This window comes from Nicotiana tomentosiformis, chromosome 11 (assembly GCF_000390325.3).
Source record: "Nicotiana tomentosiformis chromosome 11, ASM39032v3, whole genome shotgun sequence".
Taxonomy (NCBI): Eukaryota; Viridiplantae; Streptophyta; class Magnoliopsida; order Solanales; family Solanaceae; genus Nicotiana; species Nicotiana tomentosiformis.
Genome location: NC_090822.1, coordinates 118651169 through 118674443, shown reverse-complemented (window position 1 = coordinate 118674443; position 23275 = coordinate 118651169). Strand labels below are relative to the sequence as shown.

At 33.5% G+C, this 23275-nt stretch overlaps 2 protein-coding genes across 4 annotated transcripts; both read left to right on the top strand.

Annotated features, from left to right (window-relative positions):
• The first annotated feature begins 1783 nt into the window (after positions 1-1783).
• On the top strand, positions 1784-9131 carry LOC104104025 (ABC transporter G family member 15). 2 transcript variants are annotated; one of them, XM_009612009.3, is made up of 10 exons: positions 2072-2208; positions 4057-4187; positions 4556-4635; positions 5182-5643; positions 5745-5867; positions 6266-6394; positions 6810-7094; positions 7659-7928; positions 8032-8139; positions 8425-9131. In XM_009612009.3, exons 3-10 carry the CDS (start codon positions 4579-4581, stop codon positions 8782-8784), a joined length of 1794 nt encoding a protein of 597 aa, XP_009610304.1. In that variant the 5' UTR covers positions 2072-2208; positions 4057-4187; positions 4556-4578; the 3' UTR covers positions 8785-9131. The 2 variants fall into 2 exon arrangements, with proteins under 2 accessions (XP_009610303.1, XP_009610304.1); XM_009612008.4 differs by lacking the exon at positions 4057-4187 and having other exon boundaries at positions 1784-2208.
• A 2299-nt stretch (positions 9132-11430) lies between these two features.
• LOC104104027 (ABC transporter G family member 15-like) lies at positions 11431-22561 on the top strand. 2 transcript variants are annotated; one of them, XM_009612010.4, is made up of 9 exons: positions 11431-11783; positions 13951-14030; positions 14487-14951; positions 15924-16046; positions 18156-18287; positions 19284-19568; positions 20434-20706; positions 21535-21642; positions 22094-22561. In XM_009612010.4, exons 1-9 carry the CDS (start codon positions 11510-11512, stop codon positions 22457-22459), a joined length of 2106 nt encoding a protein of 701 aa, XP_009610305.1. In that variant the 5' UTR covers positions 11431-11509; the 3' UTR covers positions 22460-22561. The 2 variants fall into 2 exon arrangements, with proteins under 2 accessions (XP_009610305.1, XP_009610306.1); XM_009612011.4 differs by lacking the exon at positions 11431-11783 and adding an exon at positions 13214-13491.
• Positions 22562-23275: the final 714 nt, after the last annotated feature.

Sequence of the window (23275 nt, the reverse complement as noted above, 5' to 3'; positions counted from 1 at the left end):
TATATATATTAAGAATCATTTAAGAAGCTAAACTCTTCAAATAGTATGTAGATTTACTTAACTTCATGACTCTAAGCACTCGTGACTATCATTAGATTTAGACTACAACAACAACAACCCAGTAAATTCCACTAATGAGGTCTGGGAGGGTAGTGTGTACGCAGACCCTACCCCTACCCCGAAAGAGTAGAGAGACTGTTTACGAAAGACCCTCGGCTCAAGAAGACAAAAGGACAAAAGGAGACAATATTAGTATCATCACAACAATCATAGGAAAAATAGGAACACTAATGAAATCCAGAAAAAAGATGTAAAGCAAAGGGAGACTAGATTTAGACTGAAAAAAGGAAAAATGAAAGATTGAGCATTAAAAAAAAATAGAGAATAAGCTATTACAAAACAATAGAAATTCAATAATAGTTCAATTATAAAACCATGAAGTAAGAAATTCATTTCTCTTCAATTTGTTTCATTATCATCTCACTGGTAGAGATATCCAGATTTCCCAATATAGAGGAAGTATATTTTTCTATTTATTAAGTTTATAAGGAAGTTGTTTTACTCATTAAAAAAATTGACTTGCTATCTATATGTCTCTCAAAAATTTATATCAAGAAGAATTTATCTGAATAAGTTTGTGACAGCCTTTTTAAGTTGAGTTTTCGGTCTGACTTTGCTCAAGTCAGAAATACGTGTTGGACCCAAATTAAATTCATTTCACATAGTTCAATTTAGAAAATACATTTTTATCATTTTCTTCCATCCAAAATATAATTGTTTTGTCAAATTAAATTTGTATTGAAACATTTGACGTATTATAAAAATAAAAAGTCATCTATTATTATTTTTAAAACCTGTGATTTGTTGTCCTAATTACCGCAATTTAATTAAGTGAAACATGCAAGGAGAAATACAAATTCGTTAGATAAATACTTTTATGATTAAGATTGTTAAATTTCTTTTAAAAAAACTATGCGAAAAATTTAAAAAGTAAGTAATATAAATAAGAGGAAGCATCATTTTCTCTTCCTTTTCTTTTTTCTTTTCTGATTCTACTTATAATAATGAAGGTTAATAAGGGTACACATATTAAGCATTAAAGAAATATCAACAAAATATATCGTATTATAACATGAAAAAGGTATTCCTAGATCCACCGAAATGACACGTGCCATCTTTTTCATCAGTCATTGGCAGCATTTATATTTCATTTAAAATTGTAGTTGCAAGCACACATCACGGAAAATAATGGTCCAAGAATGGACAAGTAAGAAAACAATCTCAAAAATCATAAACTCAAAAGAAAAACTAAATAATAGTACTACTTTTATTTTTTTTGCCTAAATAATACTATCCACAATAAGTAACTTTTTTGCCTTTGTCGCACTCCTTAATAAAATACTAACTCTTAAAAAAAGTATCTTGACCATATTATTCTTAGTTACAATTTGTATATTGTTAACTTGGCACATTGAGATACGTAAATAAGTGCAAATTTGACAAACTAAAGTTAATTCATTCTTAATTATGTAAAAAAAATAATTATTTTAAACCAAAATAAAAATATCAAAATATTACTTATTATGGACCGGAAAGAGTAATATATATTAATAATAAAGTCATAGCCTAGGCGGCAACCATCTCTTTATTGCAACTGTAACCTGCATGCATTGTAGTAGTAGTAGTAGTAAATTGGACCCCATTACATTTAATTCCCTTCACTTCCCACCTATCTCTTTGACATAAACCTTTGCAATAATGTCCATTATCTAACTCCAAAAATATATTCAAAACCATATATACACAGAGATGCAAACATATTAGAGAGTTGCACTTTTTGGGAAGTTTAACTGAAAAAAAAATATATGTACTGATTAGAGTCATCATTTCATAGCAAAGCAATCTTGTCTATATATATATAGTCCAAAGGGTACTTTTTTTTTTTTTCCTTTTCTTGTTTTTTGGAAATGGATGGGATGGAGATAGAAGTGACAAATGGTGGTGGAGATATTGAAAAAGGGGTAATGCATAAACAAGGAGTTGCATATTTAGTATGGGAAGATTTAACAGTAATGTTACCAAATTTTGGACATGGACCAACAAAGAAGTTACTACATGGTTTAAGTGGTTATGCTGAACCTGGTAGAATTATGGCTATTATGGGTCCTTCTGGTTCTGGAAAATCTACACTTCTTGATACTTTAGCAGGTTTTTACTCCAACTTCTTAAACTTTTAATAATAATGATGGTGTCCGGTCCAGGAGGGGAGCCTTGGCGTAACTGGTAAAGTTGCTGCCATGTGACCAGGAGGTCATGGCAGAAATGCAAGGTAAGGCTGCGTACGATAGACCCTTGTGGTCTAGCCTTTTTCCAGACTCGCGCATAGCGGGAGCTTAGTGTGACGGGCTACCTTTTGGTGATGTCCGGTCCAGTACATCGACTATATTACTTGATACTTGTTGTCTTTCATTAGTATATGCATTAGGTAACTTTGCTTGCCAAGACTTAGGGAGGTAGGAAGAAATCTGGTTTTTAGGCCATAGATTTGAGTGCCTCCACTTCTCTTGAATATGATTGGGATTTTTTGTTTGCTTGTGTTTGTTTGTATTTTTTAAAAAATATTTTCCTATTTTGTTTTCTATTTTCTTGCTCACTTGCCTGTCCATGTTTTGTTCAAGAAAAGTCAGGACAGCCTGGTGGATAAGGCATCCCGCGGTCATGTAAGGTCCGGGGAAGATCCGCACCTTAAGAAATGTGATGTAGATAGCCTACCCTAATACAAGCATTAGTGGCTGCTTCCATGACTCGACCCCGTGACATGTAGGTCGTTATTCAAGAATGTGAAAAAAATTGAATAAACCTGTCTATTATTGGGTTATTATGGCAGATCTGTATGTAAATAATGTATTCACTTAAAGTAAACGATAGCTTTAATTAAATGTCGGCAAGGGTAGTTAGGTAGAGAGGGACAGTTCATTAAGCTTTGTTTCTAGCTAGGCACATACTTATAACTCTGTTTTATACTTAAAATTGACAAAATTCTATTTACAGTGGGTCTTATATTCAGATTATCTGGAAAAAAAAGAATAGTGGAAACCTGTATTTTTCACATTTAATGATGTTGTTTGTGTTAGGTTTAGTCATGCTAGATAAAAATGGACATTTCCATTGCTGGAAAACTTTTAGTTTGTTCATTGTCAAAATAAGCCTTGGGCCGAACTCACCCCCAAAAACTAGCTCTAACGGAGAAGGATTGCCCAAGCCTTATAAGGAAACCAGGGATCTCATCCTGCACTGATGTGGGATGCATTCCATTCATCATCCCCTCACGCCTAGATCCGGACATTCTTTATTAGGGGTTCCAATGCTCGGTCTGGAACATGCACAATCATGAACTGGGGTATTTCCACGCCCCTTCAATTGGTCCTGGGGCATTCCGCCCCCTCTTTTGAGGGCCCACATAGATCACGGGCCTGACTCTGATACCGTGTCAAAATAAGCCTTGGGCCCTAACTCACATCCATAAAGCTAGCTCGAAGGGAGGAAGATTGCCCAAGCCTTATAAGGAAACCAGGGATCTCAGATGTGGAATTCATTCCATTCATCATTCGTTATTTGGTTAAAACCCCAATAAACGGCTTGAATTACCCTTTTTCTTTTGAGTTACATTTAACAAAATAGAATTTTGGATTGCAAGGTTTTCATTGCAAGTATTCAATTGGCTTGGTGAGCTAGTGAAAATGAAGTATTGATTATGTTATATCAAATAAAGCCTGAAGTTGTTTATATCAAATAAAACCTGAAGTTGGTTTGAATTTGATAATCTCAACGAGTAATCTACGATCTTTGCTGAAATACAGAGGATAGAATTAGTAGTGTTGTGAGTTTAGATGGTTTTGATAATAGAAAGGTAAAACCAGTGTATGAACATAAACTTAGAAATCTTGGTGTTCATGGTCAAGGGACCTAATGTTTGCAAAAGTTCTTGTCGTTCCATTAACGGCTTGAAATAATCTCAAAATAACAGACTATGAATATTTTGCGGCCCTTCCTCAGATCCTATTTGAACGCGGGATGGTTCATGCACCGAGCTGCCCTATTTTTATATTTTGAGGTGTCTGCGCATTGCTGGTTCTGTGTCAAAAGGCTACTGCAGCCAAGTTAACCTCCTTGGTTCTGAATAATAGGTATATTTTCTTTTGGTCATGTCTTGATCTCTATACTTAGTCTTGAGAATTCTCTTCATATACCTTGTTGCCCTTCATCTCCGTCTTCTCTAATTCCTTCTTATACTTATACTTTTCGTTGTCATACCAATGTGATTCAAGATAGGTATAAATTAAAGATGTTTCTCGTAGAATATGTTTTGCATGCTAGTCAGGTAGTCATGTGCTGTAAAAATTGTCATCCAAACCTTTATTTGATATCATCGCTAATGCATATACTTAGTTTATTGCTGAATGTAAAAAGAGGGGAAAAATTGAGAATGACAATTCACTTCTTGTGATTATAACATCTGCACTTTGCTAAATCATATGCTTGGTTTGGACTGCAGGTAGACTATCGTCAAATGTGGTAATGACTGGAAATATCCTTCTCAATGGGAAGAAGAGGAGATTGGACTATGGTGTTGTTGTAAGTTACTCTGATTGAGCCTTTAATTTGTGCACACCACACTTTAGGCACTAGCATTTGCGCGTTGGAACTTCGCCAAAAGTGTCCTTTTTCACTTAAGCAGGACATGTAGAAGTTTGTGCTATTTCCTATATATGTACTTACTTCCTTTTGCTCCAAAATAGATGGAAATTTTCTACCTGCCAAAAAAGATGTCAAAGCTAGCATGTCGTTTTCTCAAGATTCGCGAAAATTTGTTATACTATGGCATTTTCTTCATTTTCTAGAAAAAAACATTATGCTTTCTATCAGTTTGTCACGAGGGAGTCTTAATAAACATGTCGATGTTACAGAAATCTCCAAAAAGCTCAACAAACATAAGGATATTACACAAATATTCGAATTGTCCCTTTCTAAAGCAACATTTTCGTTATCAGAAACATTTTGTAGATAACAGATTTGAATGTGATAAGAACACCATCGTCCAAGTGAAAATAATGTGTACATATTTGAATGCAGAAGTTATATACTTCTTTATATTTTTGATGAGCTGCTGGAATTTTACAGGCTTATGTTACTCAAGAGGATACACTGTTGGGAACTCTATCGCCTAGAGAAACAATTACGTATTCAGCACATCTGCGACTTCCAACTAGCATGACAAAAGAAGAGGTAAACGACATTGTGGAGGGAACAATAATGGAAATGGGGCTAGGGGATTGTGCTGATCGGCTGGTAGGAAATTGGCAGTTAAGAGGAATAAGTGGCGGGGAGAAAAAGAGACTAAGCATTGCACTTGAAATCCTTGTGCGACCTCGTATACTTTTTCTTGATGAGCCTACCACTGGTCTTGACAGTGCCTCAGCATTCTTTGTTGTTCAAGCTCTTAAGAATATTTCCCGTGATGGAAGAACGGTTATCTCGTCTATTCATCAGCCGAGTAGTGAAGTTTTTGCATTGTTTGATGACCTCTTTCTGTTGTCTGGTGGAGAGGCTGTATATTTTGGTGAAGCAAAATCTGCAGTACAGGTATGGAGTGATCAAATTTGTATAACTACAACATGATTTACAAAGTCTTTTGCTTTCTATCTAATGAGATTGAATTTAATCTATACATACTGATATTTCAGTTCTTTGCTGAATCGGGGTTTCCATGTCCAAGTAGGAGAAATCCATCCGATCATTTCTTACGCTGTGTTAATTCGGACTTTGATGTCGTGACAGCCACACTGAAAGGCTCACAAAGACTCCGGGTATGACTACTACTATAGCTATGCTGTCTCCTTTTATAATCACTCTTATTACTAGTTATTAGTCCTTTTGCTGTGGCTGATGGATGTTATTTTTATGTCAAGTTTTACTTCAAATTAGAAAATGACTATTTCCGTTAGGTATAAGGATTTAGATTTTGTGACAGTAGTTTTTCTGATGATCTGAGGACCTGAAGCACCGGCACATAAAGCCTTCGCCTTATGTTTTCCACATTCTCAAACTAGTTCATTGTCATATAAATGGAAAATTTTAAGTTAAGACTTCCGGTATTGTAATTTCAGAACTTCGACAGTAGTATCCATGTTTTGGATGATATAGATTGTGTATACTTTTCTCAACAGCTTATACTCAAGAAAGATAATCTATGTTTCTGATGCAGGAAACACATAAGAGTGACTATTTAATGAATATGGCAACAGCGGAAATTAAAGAACTGCTTGCGAGCAAATATAAGCACTCAGCATATGCTACAAGGGCCAGGTCACGTATGCGAGAACTCTTGGCCACTGTTAGTTCCTCCTCATCCCACCCTTCATATGTGTTTTTCTTCCGTAGTTTGATATCTTCCTCTAACTGCAAGTTTGGCTACACTACCTGCAAAGTGAGAAAGAGTGCTGTATTTTGATTTGATTTTCTTATAATCCAATTTTATTTGTTGAATAATGTGCTGTAGGATTCTGTCAACAAGCATGTATAGATCACAAAAAATATGTAAATACTTGCTTCTAAATGATTACCATTCCAATATAGGCTACTAAACTTGCAAAGTGACATTAAAAGCTGCTAAACTATGAACATTTTACTAATTTTGTTGCATATCCAAGAGAAGAGTTCCAAGAAATACAATAACTTTAGAATTATTAGGTCCATGCTTTAAAACTGTTCTATTTTTAAAGCCGCTCTAATGCATCCTTTGTTCGCAGCAAGGAGTTGAGATTGAAACAGTAAAAGGAAGTCAAGCTGGCTGGGGAAAGCAACTTTCAACATTGACGCGAAGATCATTTGTAAACATGTCAAGAGACAAAGGATATTATTGGTCTCGCATAGTAATTTACATCATTGTATCTATTGCTGTTGGTACCCTCTTCTATGATGTCGGCACCAGTTACACAGCAATCTTGGCTCGGGGAGCTTGTGGTGGATTCGTCACCGGCTACATGACTTTCATGTCCATTGGAGGCTTTCCTTCCTTCATAGAAGAATTGAAGGTAAACAACCATTTACTACTATCTTAACTACTTAACATTCTATTGAAAGTAGCAACAATAACAACAACAAACCCAATATAATTTCACGGGTAGGGTCTGGGGAGGGTAGTGAATACGCAGACCTTACCCCTACAGTGAGTGTAAAGAAGTTGTTTCCAGTAGACTCTCGGCACGAAAAAAAATGAAAATAGAGCAGTAGCAACAAGCCGTAACGAGAACAAGATAAAAAGAAAACGAAGCGAAAGAAACAACATACAATGATAGAGATCTACAATATTAGAATGCAAGACTGCCACTTATAACACTGGAATCCTATTGAAAGTAGATAGTCCTAAATTGCTTATACAAGTTTAATTAATGATTCTCAATTACGACAAACTGAACTTCAATTAAATTTGTCTTTCGAAAACAAAAATTAAAATTTCAGCTAGCAAAAGATCATTTGATTTGATTACTAAGTACAAGATAGGACAGCTATTTCGCGCCTGCAGGGGCAATTAGTTGTTTCTTTTGTGTTGCGAATTTTGAAACAATTTAGGACTGACATTATATCTCATTTTACAGGTTTTTACCAAAGAAAGGCTTAACGGGCACTATGGTGTTGGAGCTTTCATAATAGCAAACTTCCTCTCTTCATTTCCATTCTTAGTTGCGGTTTCACTCCTCACCGGAACCATCACCTACTACATGGTGTTTCGGGCTAGATTCTTTCGTTATGTGTTTTTTGTCCTAAATCTTTTTGGTTGTATCGCTGTTGTTGAGAGCTGCATGATGATTGTAGCTTCGCTTGTTCCAAACTTCTTAATGGGAATCATAACAGGAGCCGGCGTGCTTGTACGTCCAAACTGCTTAATACTACTACTTCTCATCTTATTTTATCACACTATAGGCTATAGCTGTCGAGTAATTACACTCATCACCATATTTCTGTATACAGGGACTCATGATGATGACTGCTGGATTTTTCCGTTTGCTGCCAGATCTTCCAAAGCCAATTTGGCGCTATCCGATTTCATTTCTTGGTTACGGGGCATGGGGTTTACAGGTAACAAATAAAGATGCATTTGCTACTTCTCTTTTCTCATTTTTCCTCGTGCCGAGGGTCCATTGGAAATAGCTACATTCACTGTAGGGGTAAGGTTTGCGTATATCTACCCTTCCCAGACCTCACTTGTGGGAGTATGCTGAGTTTGTTGTTGTTGTTGTTGTACCATAGAGGTTTTGATCAATTATATTGCTATGTCCATGTTGGAGACTAGTAGCATATTCTACGCGTATTAAAGAATATTTTTGACAAATACATTGAAGATGATATATGATGCAATTGCAGGGAGCATATAAGAATGACATGATTGGACTTGTATTTGATCCACTAATTCCAGGTGGAGAGAAACTAAAAGGGGAAGATGTCATCACAAATATGTTCAAATTGTCATTGGATCATTCCAAGTGGTGGGATTTACTTGCGTTATACGCCCTCATTCTGATGTATCGGCTTCTATTCTTTATTATTCTCAAGTTAAAGGAGCGAGCAACGCCATTTTTCCGATCAATGTATGCCAAGAGAACTATGCATCAACTCAAAAAGCGGCCCTCATTCAAGAGGAAACCATCTTTATCTTATTCAAGTAGGCAACATACTCTCAGGTCATTGTCTTCTCAAGAGGGTCTTAGCTCTCCAATCCCATAGAAACGATAAATCTCAAATGCTTGCACCAGAAGCAAGTACAGGAGTTGGAGTCAATGGGTTCAGAATCAATGTAATGTCTTTTATATGAAAATTAGGGAATCAAGCTGAAAGTTGTAGGTTCAATTGAATCTGCTTTAGATCCGCCTCGATCTGGCTCTTACCTGATTCTCAACATATACTACTGTTAATATCTCATAAGATAATAGAATTCTGGTAAATTGCATTGTCCTTGAGGTTTCATTTGTTGAACATTGCAATAAATTTGCTTCCATTAAAGAGCCAGACAAATTGTTGTATTATCAAATATATATACAAAAGAAGTGTCCCTTGTTTTGCTGTTACCTAAATTCAAGTGACTACTGCTTAACTAAGCATGTTTTGTTGTCTTGATGTATTTTAATATATATCCTACATGCATTTAAATTAGTCAGACCACTAGATTTCGGATAGAAAACAGGTTGGTCTAACCCAGGTCCGAACCTGCCCATTAAAGGAACGGCCCTGATTCTTGGTTAGTGGTTAAAGGGCTGGGTTTCGCCCAGCCCGAGGGTGTCGGACCCCTTGTTCTTCCATAGCTTAATTTTAAGGGAACAAATGCTGATATCCTCCCATTTAGAATTTCGCTAAGTGTGTTTTAACAATTTAAAACTTAAGCCTCTGGCAAAAATGTAAGGTAAGTGAGCATACAATAGATCCTTGTGGTTCGACTTTTCCTCGGACCCCGTGCATAGCGGGAGTTTAGTACACCGAACTGCCCTTCTAATATATATTTCGAGAAAATAATATTAGATCTATATGCACATTATAATTTTCGATAGTAGTGTTCGATTGTCTACTTTTGAGTTTATGTGACCCCGCCAAGACCCCGCCACTGCTTTAGGTTCAAAACTGTAAATACCCTCAATTATTTTTTTTATTATTTACAAAACAAACTCAACATTCTCTTTGTCAAGAAGAGATCTTTCTAAAATAGAATCAAGAGAACGCCGGCTCCTTCTACCTTGTCTCTGGTTGAAAGGGTCTCGACTGAAGTGATAGAGACTTACTGTGCTGTTTAGAATGGAAATAATTGAACTGCAATAAAACGCAGAAATTTTACTAAAACATAAAAGGGAGTGGAATTATTTGTCTCCTTTATTCCCACTTTATTCTCAAATGATTCTATCATCCATATATAGCTAAACAGAAAATAAAAGAGAGGGGCATACAAGCAAGCATGTGTTTCAGTGGTTCGGTTCGGCCGGTTATTTTATAAAATTTGAGCTATACTTATTTTTTGATTTTTTCACTTTATATAACCAAAATTAGACTTTTCGTAACCGCCCCAATCATCTCGGTTTCTCTTCGATATCGGTACGGTTTGGTTAATTTTTCGGTATTTTTTTAAAACGTCATGTAACAATCGCTAGTAGAAGTTAGAATGGGATAAATGTGTACTTGCATGGGACTTTGGCAAAACTCTTTAGATATTTTTATTATTTTAAAAAAATGATGAATTAAGATGTCCATAATAAAGATTCATCCCACTATTCTTTGGTAGCATAAAATAAATTAAGCAAAAATAAAAAAAATAGAGTGGAAAGATACTAATCATGTTGGGACTCAAGAACAGAATTTATTAGAAGATTAGCATCCGACGAGAGAAATCTACATCATACAAGATGAAAGACATCCAATATCCCGTGGCTTGCAACTCAAGATGTTAGAACTAATTTAGTTTCAATAAGAGTAGCAAAATATATTTAAAAGTTGGGACTTTTGGGTGTTAATTACTGGGTCACTTATAGCCATTTCCATAATTCCAACGCTCAAAGGAAAAAATTTAATGCTTTGTTAGTTTTAAACTTAATATATAAAATATATGTTTTATATATAAATTTATTCAGTACGATTCGGTATTCCTTCGGTTTATAAAATTTTAAACCGACCATATTATTGGTACGGTTATATATTTATATAAAACCTACAGGTTATTGAAAGAAACCTAATAATCGGTTCGGTACAGTTCGGTTCGGTCGATTTAGTCGGTTTTTAAAGATCTATTGACATCCCTACAAGCAAGAAAAACAACAACAATAACATACCCAATAAAATCTCATAAGTGAGGTCTTGAAAGTGAGGGTGCACACAGACCTTACCCCTATGTTGTGACAGGCAAGATGGGGAGGTTGTTTATGATAGACCCTCGGCTCAACAAGCAAAGGAGGACAAAGAAAATAAATTGCAAAAATGTTGAAACAATTAGGTTATCCAAATCTTGTACTTCTCAACTCCCTCGTAATGGCAACTGCATTAAAAAATTGTTTGGTGATAACTTTTTAAACCACCCTAGTCACAGAATATGTCTTCAATTATAGTGCTCTGGCTAAAGTTTTTCTTTTTAAGGGTAATGTATATTATTTACTAAACATTATAGTAAGATGAGTATCAAATTTATAATGTGAAGTTACTATTTTGTCAGATTACTAGTTACTATACTTATCATAGAGATTTACCTTACATTATAAGTAGCCTAATTACATAGAAATTACACGCGTTTGATCGTGCCTATTCATCAAGCTGGTTTTTATCATCCACAGTATGTACGTCCCTATCAACTGTACATATCTTCTGCTATATATTCAACAAAATGAGATATTTCAGACATCAATACTGTCTTGACTTCTGCTACACAAAACTCTAGTAGCACATTCTCTTTTTCTTATAAAGAGTTTTAACAAAGAGTATGGAGATAGAGGTAGCAAGTACAGCAGCAAGTGGTGAAAATTGTCTTGATCTTGAAAAGGGGGTGGCATTATCAGAGAATACTGTATTATCTGGAATTGAAAATGCTGCATATTTGGTTTGGGAAGATGTAACAGTAATGTTGCCAAAATTTGGGAATGGACCAACAAAAAGATTATTAAATGGGATTACTGGTTATGCTGAACCAGGTAGAATCATGGCTATTATGGGTCCTTCTGGTTCTGGCAAATCCACCCTTCTTGATTCTTTAGCAGGTCTTTCTCTGTCCCTCATATCTCTTAACTACTTTACTGACAGTTTAGAAGAATTTTTACACTATCAGATTATCTAAAATATATACCGGTAACCGTTCATATAGCGTGGGATTAGTAAGTTGGAAAATAAGGTAAATTAACTCTTATTACAACAAGTTACCTTATATACTTATAGTGTAAATTTTTTATATGAAATGATTGTTTTGATGTTCACAAGATATAAAAGACCATATCTACAAGAACAACATACGCAGAGAACAACATACGCAGTGTGATCTCTCATAAGTGAGGTCTCGGGAATGTGAGGTACACGCAGACCTTACCCTTATCTTGTGTGAGGTAAAGAGGTTGTTTCTAATACACCCTCGTATGAATAAACAACCATATCTGAAGTAACTAAACACCGACTTATGGAAATAAAGCAAGGTTATGGTGTTTGAAGCATTACATAAATTTGCCTCAATTATTTGAGCATGCAAAATGTTAATCAATATGAATCTGCATGTACTATTTTCTTCGGCTTACCGAGAACATAGCCATTGATAGGAGGGTAGAAGGATAATAGGTTGTAGGGTATTTTTCGGATCCGTTCCGGATTTATCAGGGGTAGCCCGCTAGTACCTTGTCATTGATTATCATAGTGCTAGTATTAGGGTTATTTTTAGTACTATCTTCTGCTTGTTGCTATTACTATTGCTATTGCTATTGCTATTACTTTATTCCATATGTTTTGCAGTTCTTTCATTGTTGATATCATTTTTCTGGCCTTGTTGTTTATATTTACTTGTTTCTATTCTTCTTTTCGAGCTGAGGATCTTTCGAAACAGACGCGGATGTAGTATTCTACCGACGGGTCAACTGAACCCATAATTTTCGACGTGGGGTAAAAATTTGTATGTAAAAATTTATTAAAATTATAAAAATAGTACATACGAACTCATAACTTTAAAAATATAATGGGTTCAATACTAAAAGTCTTAAAATTTGAACCCATAGAATTTAATTCCTGGATCCGCCTATGTTTCGGAAACAACCTCTCCAAATTATATACTGTCAATGCAGAAATCAAATTCTTTATAGTAACACATGCAAGAAACAGAAGATGGCATGGGGGGCTCCATAGGGCTATGGGGGGAGTAGGTAAAATCTGTTGTTGGAAATTTAATGAAGTAACACAATGTTGTATATGTCATTTTCTTTTAGTCCAATTCATTGTACACGTGGAAAGTCAAAAATAGGAGATTGAAAAGTAAGTGTAAGCAGTGCATTAATATATGTAGCAGTGAGTTTTATATGTAGCAGTGAGTTTTATTGTTTCCTCTGACTAGTAATAATATTATAGGACAGGTGGTAGATAGAAAGAGATAAATAAGGCGTATATTATAAATGCAGCAGGTCACCTAATTAAATATTATAAATGCCTCATCTAGCTAACACTCTAGCTAATATTCAATCCTATGCGTATTTATAATCCCTCTAGGTATAATAGTAAAATTTTTTGTTTCTCGGCCAGTTGTTGGTACCCATATTACGCTCCCACTAAATCCAGATTCGCACAAGAAAATCTCTCTTTGAGAGTAAAGAGTTTCTTAACAAAGGCGACTCTATACTCAGGACTCGAATACAGAGGCAAAGCCACACTTTGGTAAAGGTGGTCAATTGAACAGCCTTTGTCGGAAAATTACACTGCATATATCAGGTTTTAGAGGTACATAACATATATCGAACACTCTTTGTCGGGATTTTTTTTTTACTTTTCAAGTTTGAACACCCTTGAGGAAATTCCTGGTTTCGCCACTGCTCGAATCCGAGACCTCTAGTTAAGGATGAAATAATACTCACCGGTCACCACTACACCACAACTTTTGTTAGTAAAGTAGTACAATAGTAAATTGATAGTATTTCCACTTGTCTAGTTATCTACAGCTATAATACGTAGAGTAAATTATACAGTTTTTATATTTGGAATCATGTTATGAAAGATCAATTGTTTTTTGTTTTTATTTTTGTATGTTATTCACATTATATATTATGCAAAAGTCTAATAGCCATTTTGCCAAGGATTTTCTTGGATGGCTGAATAATAGTACGAGTAATTACTTGTGTAATATTGTATTTTTGAAAATAAGATGGAGAAATATTTACTGAACTTGGTTTTACTTAGCAGGTAGACTCTCGACAAATCTCGTAATGAATGGAAATATTCTTCTCAATGGAAAGAAGAGAAGGCTTGACCATGGTGTTGTCGTAAGTGCTATCCAAAATATTATGAAAATTTGGTTAAATTGACTCTACTATTTACTTTGAATTATTTAACTAAGCCATTATCATTTGCACCAAAAAATATTGTACTCCATATAAATACATAAATTAAGCAAATTTTGGTACTTTCTTAAGTGGCGCAGATCAAATTGTAATATTTTAATGTTAATAAATCACAATACAATTTGACCAAGCCACTTAAGTTAATTGTGTTTGTGAAAAATAAATGAAATTTATAAATAAATATAGTTTCAAAACCAACGTCGTTTAAGTTTTGAATCCGTCACTGATTAATTCATGTTATTGTGGGCTATGTTGCGCGGACTCTCCAAAATGTTGCCGCACCCGTATCTAATCCTCCAAAAATACACTATTTTTGGAGGATTCAACACGCATCCGGTGACATTTTCGAAGAGTCCGACCGACATAGATTGTTACCAGTCTTATGTGACACAAGAAGATGTATTAATGGGAACTCTAACAGTGAAAGAAACTATCCAATACTCAGCCCAATTGAGACTCCCAAGCAACATGACCAAACAAGAACTAAACAAGATTGTGGACAATGTTATATCAGAGATGGGGTTAGAAGATTGTGCAGAAAATTTGATTGGAAATTGGCATTTGAGAGGAATAAGTGGTGGTGAAAAAAAGAGACTAAGTATTGCACTTGAAATTATCACAAAACCTCAACTCTTATTTCTAGATGAGCCAACAAGTGGACTTGACAGTGCTTCAGCTTATTTTGTTGTTCAAATTCTTAAGAACATTGCATTATGTGGTGGAAGGACAATAATATGCTCAATTCATCAGCCAAGTAGTGAAGTTTTTGCACTATTTGATGACCTTTTCTTGCTATCTTCCGGTGAAATGTTATATTTTGGAGAAGCTAAAATGGCTGTTGAGGTAGGACAAGCTGACTTTACTCTTATATGTCCTTTCTCATTATTGTATTTCTTTTTAATAATATTGTGATTATGCGTTTTCTGAGCCGAGAGTCTATCGAAAATCACCTTTCTACTTTCACAAGGTTGAGGTAACGTCTGCATACACACTACCACTACAAAAAAAAACCGAAATTAACTAGGAATTTCGTCGCTAATCTGTCGTTAAATTGCTCGTAGCTAACACAGTTTCTTGATATTCTGTCGCTAAATATTTTTTTGTTTAGCTACAGAATTTGTCCGTTACTATTTCCTATTTTTTTAGTAGTGTACCCTCCTCATGCCCCACTTGTAAAATTACACTGAGTTTGTTATTGTTGTTATACACCGTCATTGTACTCTAATTGATTATAGCAGGTTACTTACCGTTTTTCTACACAATCAATTATTTTTATAGCTAGGGTTTATATATAGTTGTCCTTTTAAGTGACATGATTGTGTACTGTATTTTAGGCATTCAATGCGTAGAACTTAAAACTCATTAAAATTAGGCGTATAAGTCTATGTTCTAACAGTGTAAAAAATTTTGTACAAAATTATAAGGTAAACGCAAATAAATTTCGCTAAAATTGCACTGACAATTGATTTTTTTTTTTAATGTATACTTCCTCCGGTTCAATTTATGTGAACTTATTTTCTTTTTAGTCTGTGCCAAAAAGAATGACCTATTTCCTTATTTAGAAACAATTTACATTTATCCAATGATTTATAGCCACAAAAAATATATGTGCCTCATTTTACACCACAAATTCAAAAATCTTCTCTCTTTTCTTAAACTTCGTACTCAGTCAAATGGGTTCATATAAATTGAAACTGATGGAGTATAACTTAAATCCGAAAAGTAAATGTGGTGAGAACCTTAAAGAAGAATAAAATCACGATTAAACTGTATATAGGTCAAAGTTGTACTATTTATTTGATTTTATGTTTGCAGTTCTATGCTGATTCAGGATTTCCATGTCCAACAAGAAGAAATCCTGCTGACCATTTTCTTCGATGCATTAATTCGGACTTTGACGATGTTACCGCCGCTTTAATTGGGTCGCAGAGAATAAATGTACGTATATGCATCGTTAATATAAATGTTTTTAGCATTATTAATTTACTTTTACATGTTATAGCAGATCTTTTTCACTCGTTCTTACGGTGTTCTGTTGTTTTACTTTTATTGTTTATAACATTTTCAAGGAAAAAAGATTATATTATAAGTATGTTTGGCCAAACTTTTAAAATTAGCTTATTTTAAAAAAGTATTTTTTAAAAAAGTATTTTTTTGTGAGAAACAATTTGTCTTTGTCTAATTAATTTTAAAAATATTTTTGAGGAGCAATTGTTATTTGATCAAATTTTTAAAAATACTACTAAGTGTATTTTTCAAAAAAGTGTAAAGCGGAGAAATTATTTTTTCATGTTTATCAAAAACTAAACAATTTTTAGAAAAAAAAAATTACTTTTAGCAAAACAAAACTTGGCCAAACTGGATAGGAGTACAAGTTATTGAATATAGTATTATCATGTGGGGACATATTTATGTTAAAGAGTAATGTATTTTATGATATTGTTGTCTTGAAAAGAGTAAAAGTGAGTCCAATCAGTTTCTTTTGTATTTAAAATGTATAAAATCTTCAATTTAATTAAACGGAAAAGGGCCAAGAATGCCCTTAGCGCATTAGAAATGGCTTAAAAATACCCTCATTCCACCTATGAGTTCAAATTTACCTTTAATGTTATTTTTAGGCTTAAAATGCCCTCTCTTAACGGAAAGATGACATGGCATTGATGGACATTTTAATTAAACATGTAATATTTATTTAGTCCGGAAAAAGTGAATTTGTTTTTACTAAAAACTGAAAAAAAACGAAAATATTATTTTTTCCAGTTTTTACAAAAAAAAACTGCTTTAAAAAAGCTGGAAAATATTTTTTAAAACAATATTTTTGTAAAAACTGAAAAAAAAAAACTGAAAAATAATTTTCTAAAGCAATATTTTTGTAAAGGCTGAAAAAAAATGAGGAAATATTATTTTTTTACTAAAAACTGAAAAAAAATGAAAATATTTTTTTTCCAGTTTTTACAAAAAAAACTGCTTTAAAAAAAGTTGAAAAATATTTTCTAAAACAATATTTTTGTAAACACTGAAAACAAAACTGAAAAATAATTTTCTAAAGCAATGTTTTTGTAAAAGCTAAAAAAGAAGAGGAAATATTTTTCAGCTTTTACAAAAATATTGCTTTAGAAAATTACTTTTTAGTTTTTTTTTTTATATTTTTTACAAAAAAATTATTTTAGAAAATATTTTTCAGCTTTTTTTAAAGTAGTGTTTTTGTAAAAACTTGAAAAAAAATATTTTTCGTTTTTTTCAGTTTTTAGTAAAAAAAACATATTTCCTCTTCTTTTTCAGTTTTTACAAAAATATTGCTTTAGAAAATTGCTTTTCAGTTTTTACAAAAATATAGTTTTAGAAAATATAAAATATTTTTTAGCTTTTTTTTAAAGCAGTTTTTTTGTAAAAACTAGAAAAAAAATATTTTCGTTTTTTTTAGTTTTTAGTAAAAAAAAGTTCACTTTTTCCGGACTAAATAAATATTACATGTTTAATTAAAATATTCATCAATGTCATGTCATCTTTCCGTTAAGAGAGGGACATTTTTAAGTCTAAAAATAATATTAAGGGCAAATTTGAACCCATAGGTGGAAGGAGGCCATTGTTGAACAATTTCTAATACATTAAGGACATTCTCGACCCTTTTCCGTTAATTAAATACAATGAAAAAACTTCTAGGACATTTATTTTGGTAAGGAGGATTATGAAACATTTTTCTTGGAATCCTTCAACTAATTCTTTTTTTTCCCCTTTACTTTCAATAAGTTTCTGTATATTAGACTGCCCTATCCAAATCCCACGTGTTGGGAATATACCGGGTCCGTTGTAGTTTTTATATTACATCCAGTAGAAACTTGAGTACTTTTTGGCTTTTGCCTTCCAATTAATTCTTGTAATAATTTCTTATTAATAATCTCCTACATTTGAATTTTTTTTGCATGATTTTAAATTTTCGACGTTGTAATTTATTTTTCAAAGAATATGTACTCTTAAAATACAGGTCAAAACCTTCAAATCAAAAATGATAATTGTGGAAATATATATGTTATTCTTTCTATTCAGGATATCAAAGAGTCCTCGGGTTCACTGGTTTATCTTCCAACAGCAGAGTGTAGAGTAAGGCTTATTCAAAAATACAAATGCTCTAAACATAGATTGAGGGCAAAAGCTAGGGTTCTCGAACTCGCAAATATTGTAAGTTTTCACAAGCTTTTCTTTCTTTTCTTTAATATTAGTATTCAAAATAATATTCAGACTCAAAATCACTTTACTAATACATTTAAGGAGCTGCAAAGTTTGACTGACAAATTATGAGAAAATGACGAAAATGGTTCCTTATGTTTGGGTTAAGTTTATGATGGTTCCTTAAATATATTCTTGAGCAGTTTTGATCCTTAAATATATCAAAAACGAGCTTTTTGGTCTATCGTCAAACATTTAACGAACTCTATTAGATTTAACCAGAACTGTGAAAAAGAGTAGGATTTAACACGAACTCATAATTGGAGGTACAATTATATCGGTTTCTACTACTCTACTTTTGGTCTATTTATGAATTCTGCAGCTATTCGAGATGTAGTTTCTACTGCTCCCTTTGTCTCATATTATGTGTCGTATTTCTCTTTTACACGCTCCTTAAGAAATATTAATTAGGAAAGAGATTTGACTGTTCTATCCTTATTTATGTCTTAAGATATAATCTCTCCTCATTGAATATTTATTCTATTTATGTGTTATCTCCATCTTCAAGAACAATTATTACTAAGGGTACAAACGGAAAAAAATAATCAATTTTGTCTTGAACTTCTAAAATGACAAACAATTTGAGACAACTTTTTTAATAACCACGACTGTTAATATGAAACGGAGGGAGTATTTTTTATATCTATTTCTGGTGTCGGGTACAATTCTTGGTATTGCAAATTCTAGAATTTGATGGGACTTTCCTGCTGCTTCTGGTTAATTGTTTTACTTTTCACAGTTCCCGTGAACTCTAACAACCATAGTCTGTTAAATATTTTACGGAGATCAAAACTGCTCACTTTTGACAAATTTAGAGAACCAGAATTGCTCAGGAATATACTTAAAGGACCATTTTTGTTATTTTCTCAACAAATTATATTAATCTTTAAGCTTCAAGCTGTAGAATATAGCATTAATCCTTAACTATTGAATTTCTATTTTGGGCAGAAGGATGTTGTGATTAAGGAAAGTGGAGGGAGCCAAGCAACATGGTTAAAACAACTGTGTACATTGATAAAGAGATCATTGAAAAATATGAGTAGAGATTTTGGGTATTATTGGTTGAGGATTATAGTGTATATAATACTATCTATTTGTGTTGGTACTGTGTTTTATGATGTTGGAACTGGCCATAATGCAATATTGGCAAGGGGAGCTTGTGCTGGTTTCATTTCTGGTTTCATGACTTTCATGTCCATTGGAGGCTTCCCATCTTTCATTGAAGAAATGAAGGTAAATACATTTCCTTATTACGATATTGTTGCTCCGAGGTTTTCTTATTATCTTGTTGTTATTGTTTTTTTTATGGCTTCTTCGCGATCGTATTTCTTTTATAAAGTAATACTATGATTATGATTACCTTGAATCGAGGGTCTATCGGAAACAGTCTTCCTATCTGCAAGGTAGGTGCGTACCCTTTACACTTCACAGACACCACTTGTAGGACTACACTGGATATGTTGTGATTGTTGTTGTTGATATTCTTGTTTGGACTTTCCAAAAATGTTGTTGCACCCTGTCGGATCCTCTAAAAATACACTACTTTTGAAGGATTCAATACGTTCTCAACTGTATTTTTGAAGAGTTCGAGCAACATAGATTACAATCTAATTTAGAACAGTAATTAATTAGCTAGACATTGGTCTTACAATATTTGCCTTTTTTTTCTATACTTAAGTACAACTATGTTGTGATTTTGCTCTCTTCTTCCTTTTTATGCATGAAACTAAAAGTTTTTGTATCAAAGACACTGTTAAAAAGGAGAAATACTACTAACCATAAATAGTAGTAGGATTTAGCTTTTATATCCCAATAGTGTAAAAGAGCTACCATGTCTTAAAAGATAATTATAAGTAACTGTCCGAAAAAAATGAAATTAGTAACCAGAAAAATAAGGCAAATTACTAGTTACAAAAAACAGATTAAGATACTCATAGTAACAAAATTCTAACTGTTAGTGCTTAAGAACGCCATGTTGGATTATATATTTTTAAGGACTTTCTATACTTAAATATTGGAAAAAGAATATTTTCATTTTTTTGCATTCTTGAATGTTTATGTATCATTTGAATATTAACAATTCATTAATTTTTTGCAGATATTTAGCAAAGAAAGGAAGAGTGGACACTATGGAGTTGGGGTTTTCATTCTTTCAAACTTCATTTCTTCATTCCCATTCCTAGTTGTTATGTCTTTGTGCTCAGCAGCCATTACATACAACTTAGTGAAGTTTCACCCTGGCTTCTTCCATTTTTTGTATGCTGCCATTGATCTCTTGAGCTCCATTGCTGTTGTTGAAAGTTGTATGATGCTTGTGGCTTGCTTTGTTCCCAATTTCACTTTGGGACTTGTTATTGGTGCTGGACTTCTTGTAAGTATCAAGTATCCTATCTTGCTTTTTTAGTTTATTTCTATCCGGTATTCGGGATCCGGTATCCACTTTGGAGTCTGATTGATTCAGATTCGCGTCAGGAAGTCTCAATTTGGGATAAAGTGCTCCCTACCAAAGCGACTCCATACTTAAGGCTCCAACCCAAGACCTTCGGATGAAAGCAATGGTGGAACCATGATTTTTACTCAGGGGTGTTAAAATATAAATAATTAAACATATAAAAGAGCCAAGGGGATTCGAGATATATATATATGCATAAAATAAAAAAGTTTACCTAGCAACATAGTGTATTTTCCGGCGAAGAGGTGTCAGTTGGCACCCCTTAGTTAAACATAGCTCCGCTACTAGATGGAGGAATACTTACCATTTCATCACAACCTATACTGATAGTATATTTGATGAATAATGTAAAAATTCTTTGTTACCGTCTTTTCCTGAAAGCGTTTAAGTTCTATTCACAGATAATTTATAGGCTCTTTACATCATCACGTAGAATTGACCTACAATAATAGCTAACTTTTCATTTTCTTTGTTCCGTTCTTTTCTTGAAAAATTTAAGTTCTAAATTACTGACAGTGCATAAATTTTTATACCATTTTGGTAAAACTGACTTATAATAATGTAGCTAACTCTTCATATCAAGTCGGATATGGTAACCTAGAAATTAGAATGAGAACTTGTTACATCCAATTGCACTGATAGTGAAAAAGTCTTTAAAGTATTAGTGTATAACTTAAATTCCTTCTGTATATACCAAAGGTTATGATTTGATTTCTTTCGTTTGGTATAATTATTTGTTATATGCAGGGAACTATGATGGCATCAGCTGGCTTTTTCAGGCTAATCCCTGATCTTCCAACAGTCTTTTGGAAATATCCTGTTTCATATGTTAATTACATGTCATGGGGCTTACAGGTAAAATTTCTAAGTCATAAAGTTATACAATAACTTAGTTAAGATTACACATTAGTTAGTTGTCCAATACACATCTCCTAAATATCTAAGTCAATATCCAAAAGGCAATTGTCCGTAAATACTAATCGTAAGTGAAATTCGTAACCTTTACTGTAAAGTCATAACTTTGACTATAGATATAAGTTGTAGGGGAGCCTTGGAGAAATGGTAAAGTTGTCTCAGTGTAACCAATAAGTCATGGTTCGAACTGTGGAAGCAGCCACTAGTACTTGCGTTAAGTTAGGCTATCTACATCACACCCCTTGGGGTGTGCAGACCTTCCCCGAACCCTACATGAATGTGAGATGTTTAATGCATTGGACTGCTCTTTTTGACTGTGGATATAAGTTATAGACGCTTTCTTTCTATATATTCGTTTTAACGATATTTCCTCTTGTTTTTGCAATGGCAGGGCGCGTATAAGAACGATTTAATAGGATTAGAGTTTGAGGGTATAATCCCAGGTGATCAAACTATGAAGCTGAAGGGTGAAGTAATCATAAGCTCAGTGCTTGGATTTTCAGTAAAGCATTCAAAATGGTGGGATTTGGGTGTTGTAATAGCTATTCTCATATCATACAGATTGCTTTTCTACATAGTTCTCAAGCTAAAGGAGAGAGCTTTACCAGTTTTGCACACATTTTACACCAAGAAAACTCTTCAACATCTTAGTAAAAGGCCTTCATTTAGGAAAACACCACCACCTTTTCCATCAAAAAGACACTATAATGTTCACTCATTGTCTTCTCAAGAAGGCCTTAATTCTCCTCTCCACTGAGAATATTATCAGAGTTTAATATATTGTTTGGATGGTTGTTATCTATTGTATTGTATCGTATTGTTATTTTAAATATAATATTTGTTTTGATTGTTACTTAAATTTTATTGTATCGCATCGTTAAATCCATCATTACGTAATGACGAAAAGTGTCACTTTATGGAACGGCGAATTTGGTATGATAGCATCGTTACCTTGCTTTTCTCTCATCTTGTCCTTTCTTAATATTAAATAATCATATCCTATGTTTTACCCTATTTTTTATATAATAATTCTACTCTATATCCTATTTTTTCTTAGTAATATTGCAAGTTTATTCTTTATATTGTTGGTGCGTAACACCATGAAACAACAACAAACGATACAATCTATCCAAACGTTGTATTCATCAAACAATACAATACGATACATTATGAAACGACACGTAAAAACAATCCAAACAAGTTGTAACAGAAGTACCGTTGTGCTAGTGGAAATCTATCAATACCCGTTGATTTCTTTTTGTACCTCGAAAGGGAGTTCTTGCTATGATGCTACGGACGACTGTCTGAAGTGCAAGGGATAAACTCGGGCTCCGGATATCTATGTAATATTAGTGTTTTGAGAAGGAAAAATGGGAGATTTCCTCCGTAAAACCTCCCCTTCTCCCACAGGCATTCGTAAAAGAGATTTTAGTAGTCAGTGTAATACAATTCTTTTGTTTCCCCGTGTACTTTTTGGGTGATTTATGTATGGCTATGTAGAAAATAGTTTCAATATAATATATATATTTATTTTATAGTGAAGTTTTGATATTTTTCCTTTGTTTCAACTCTA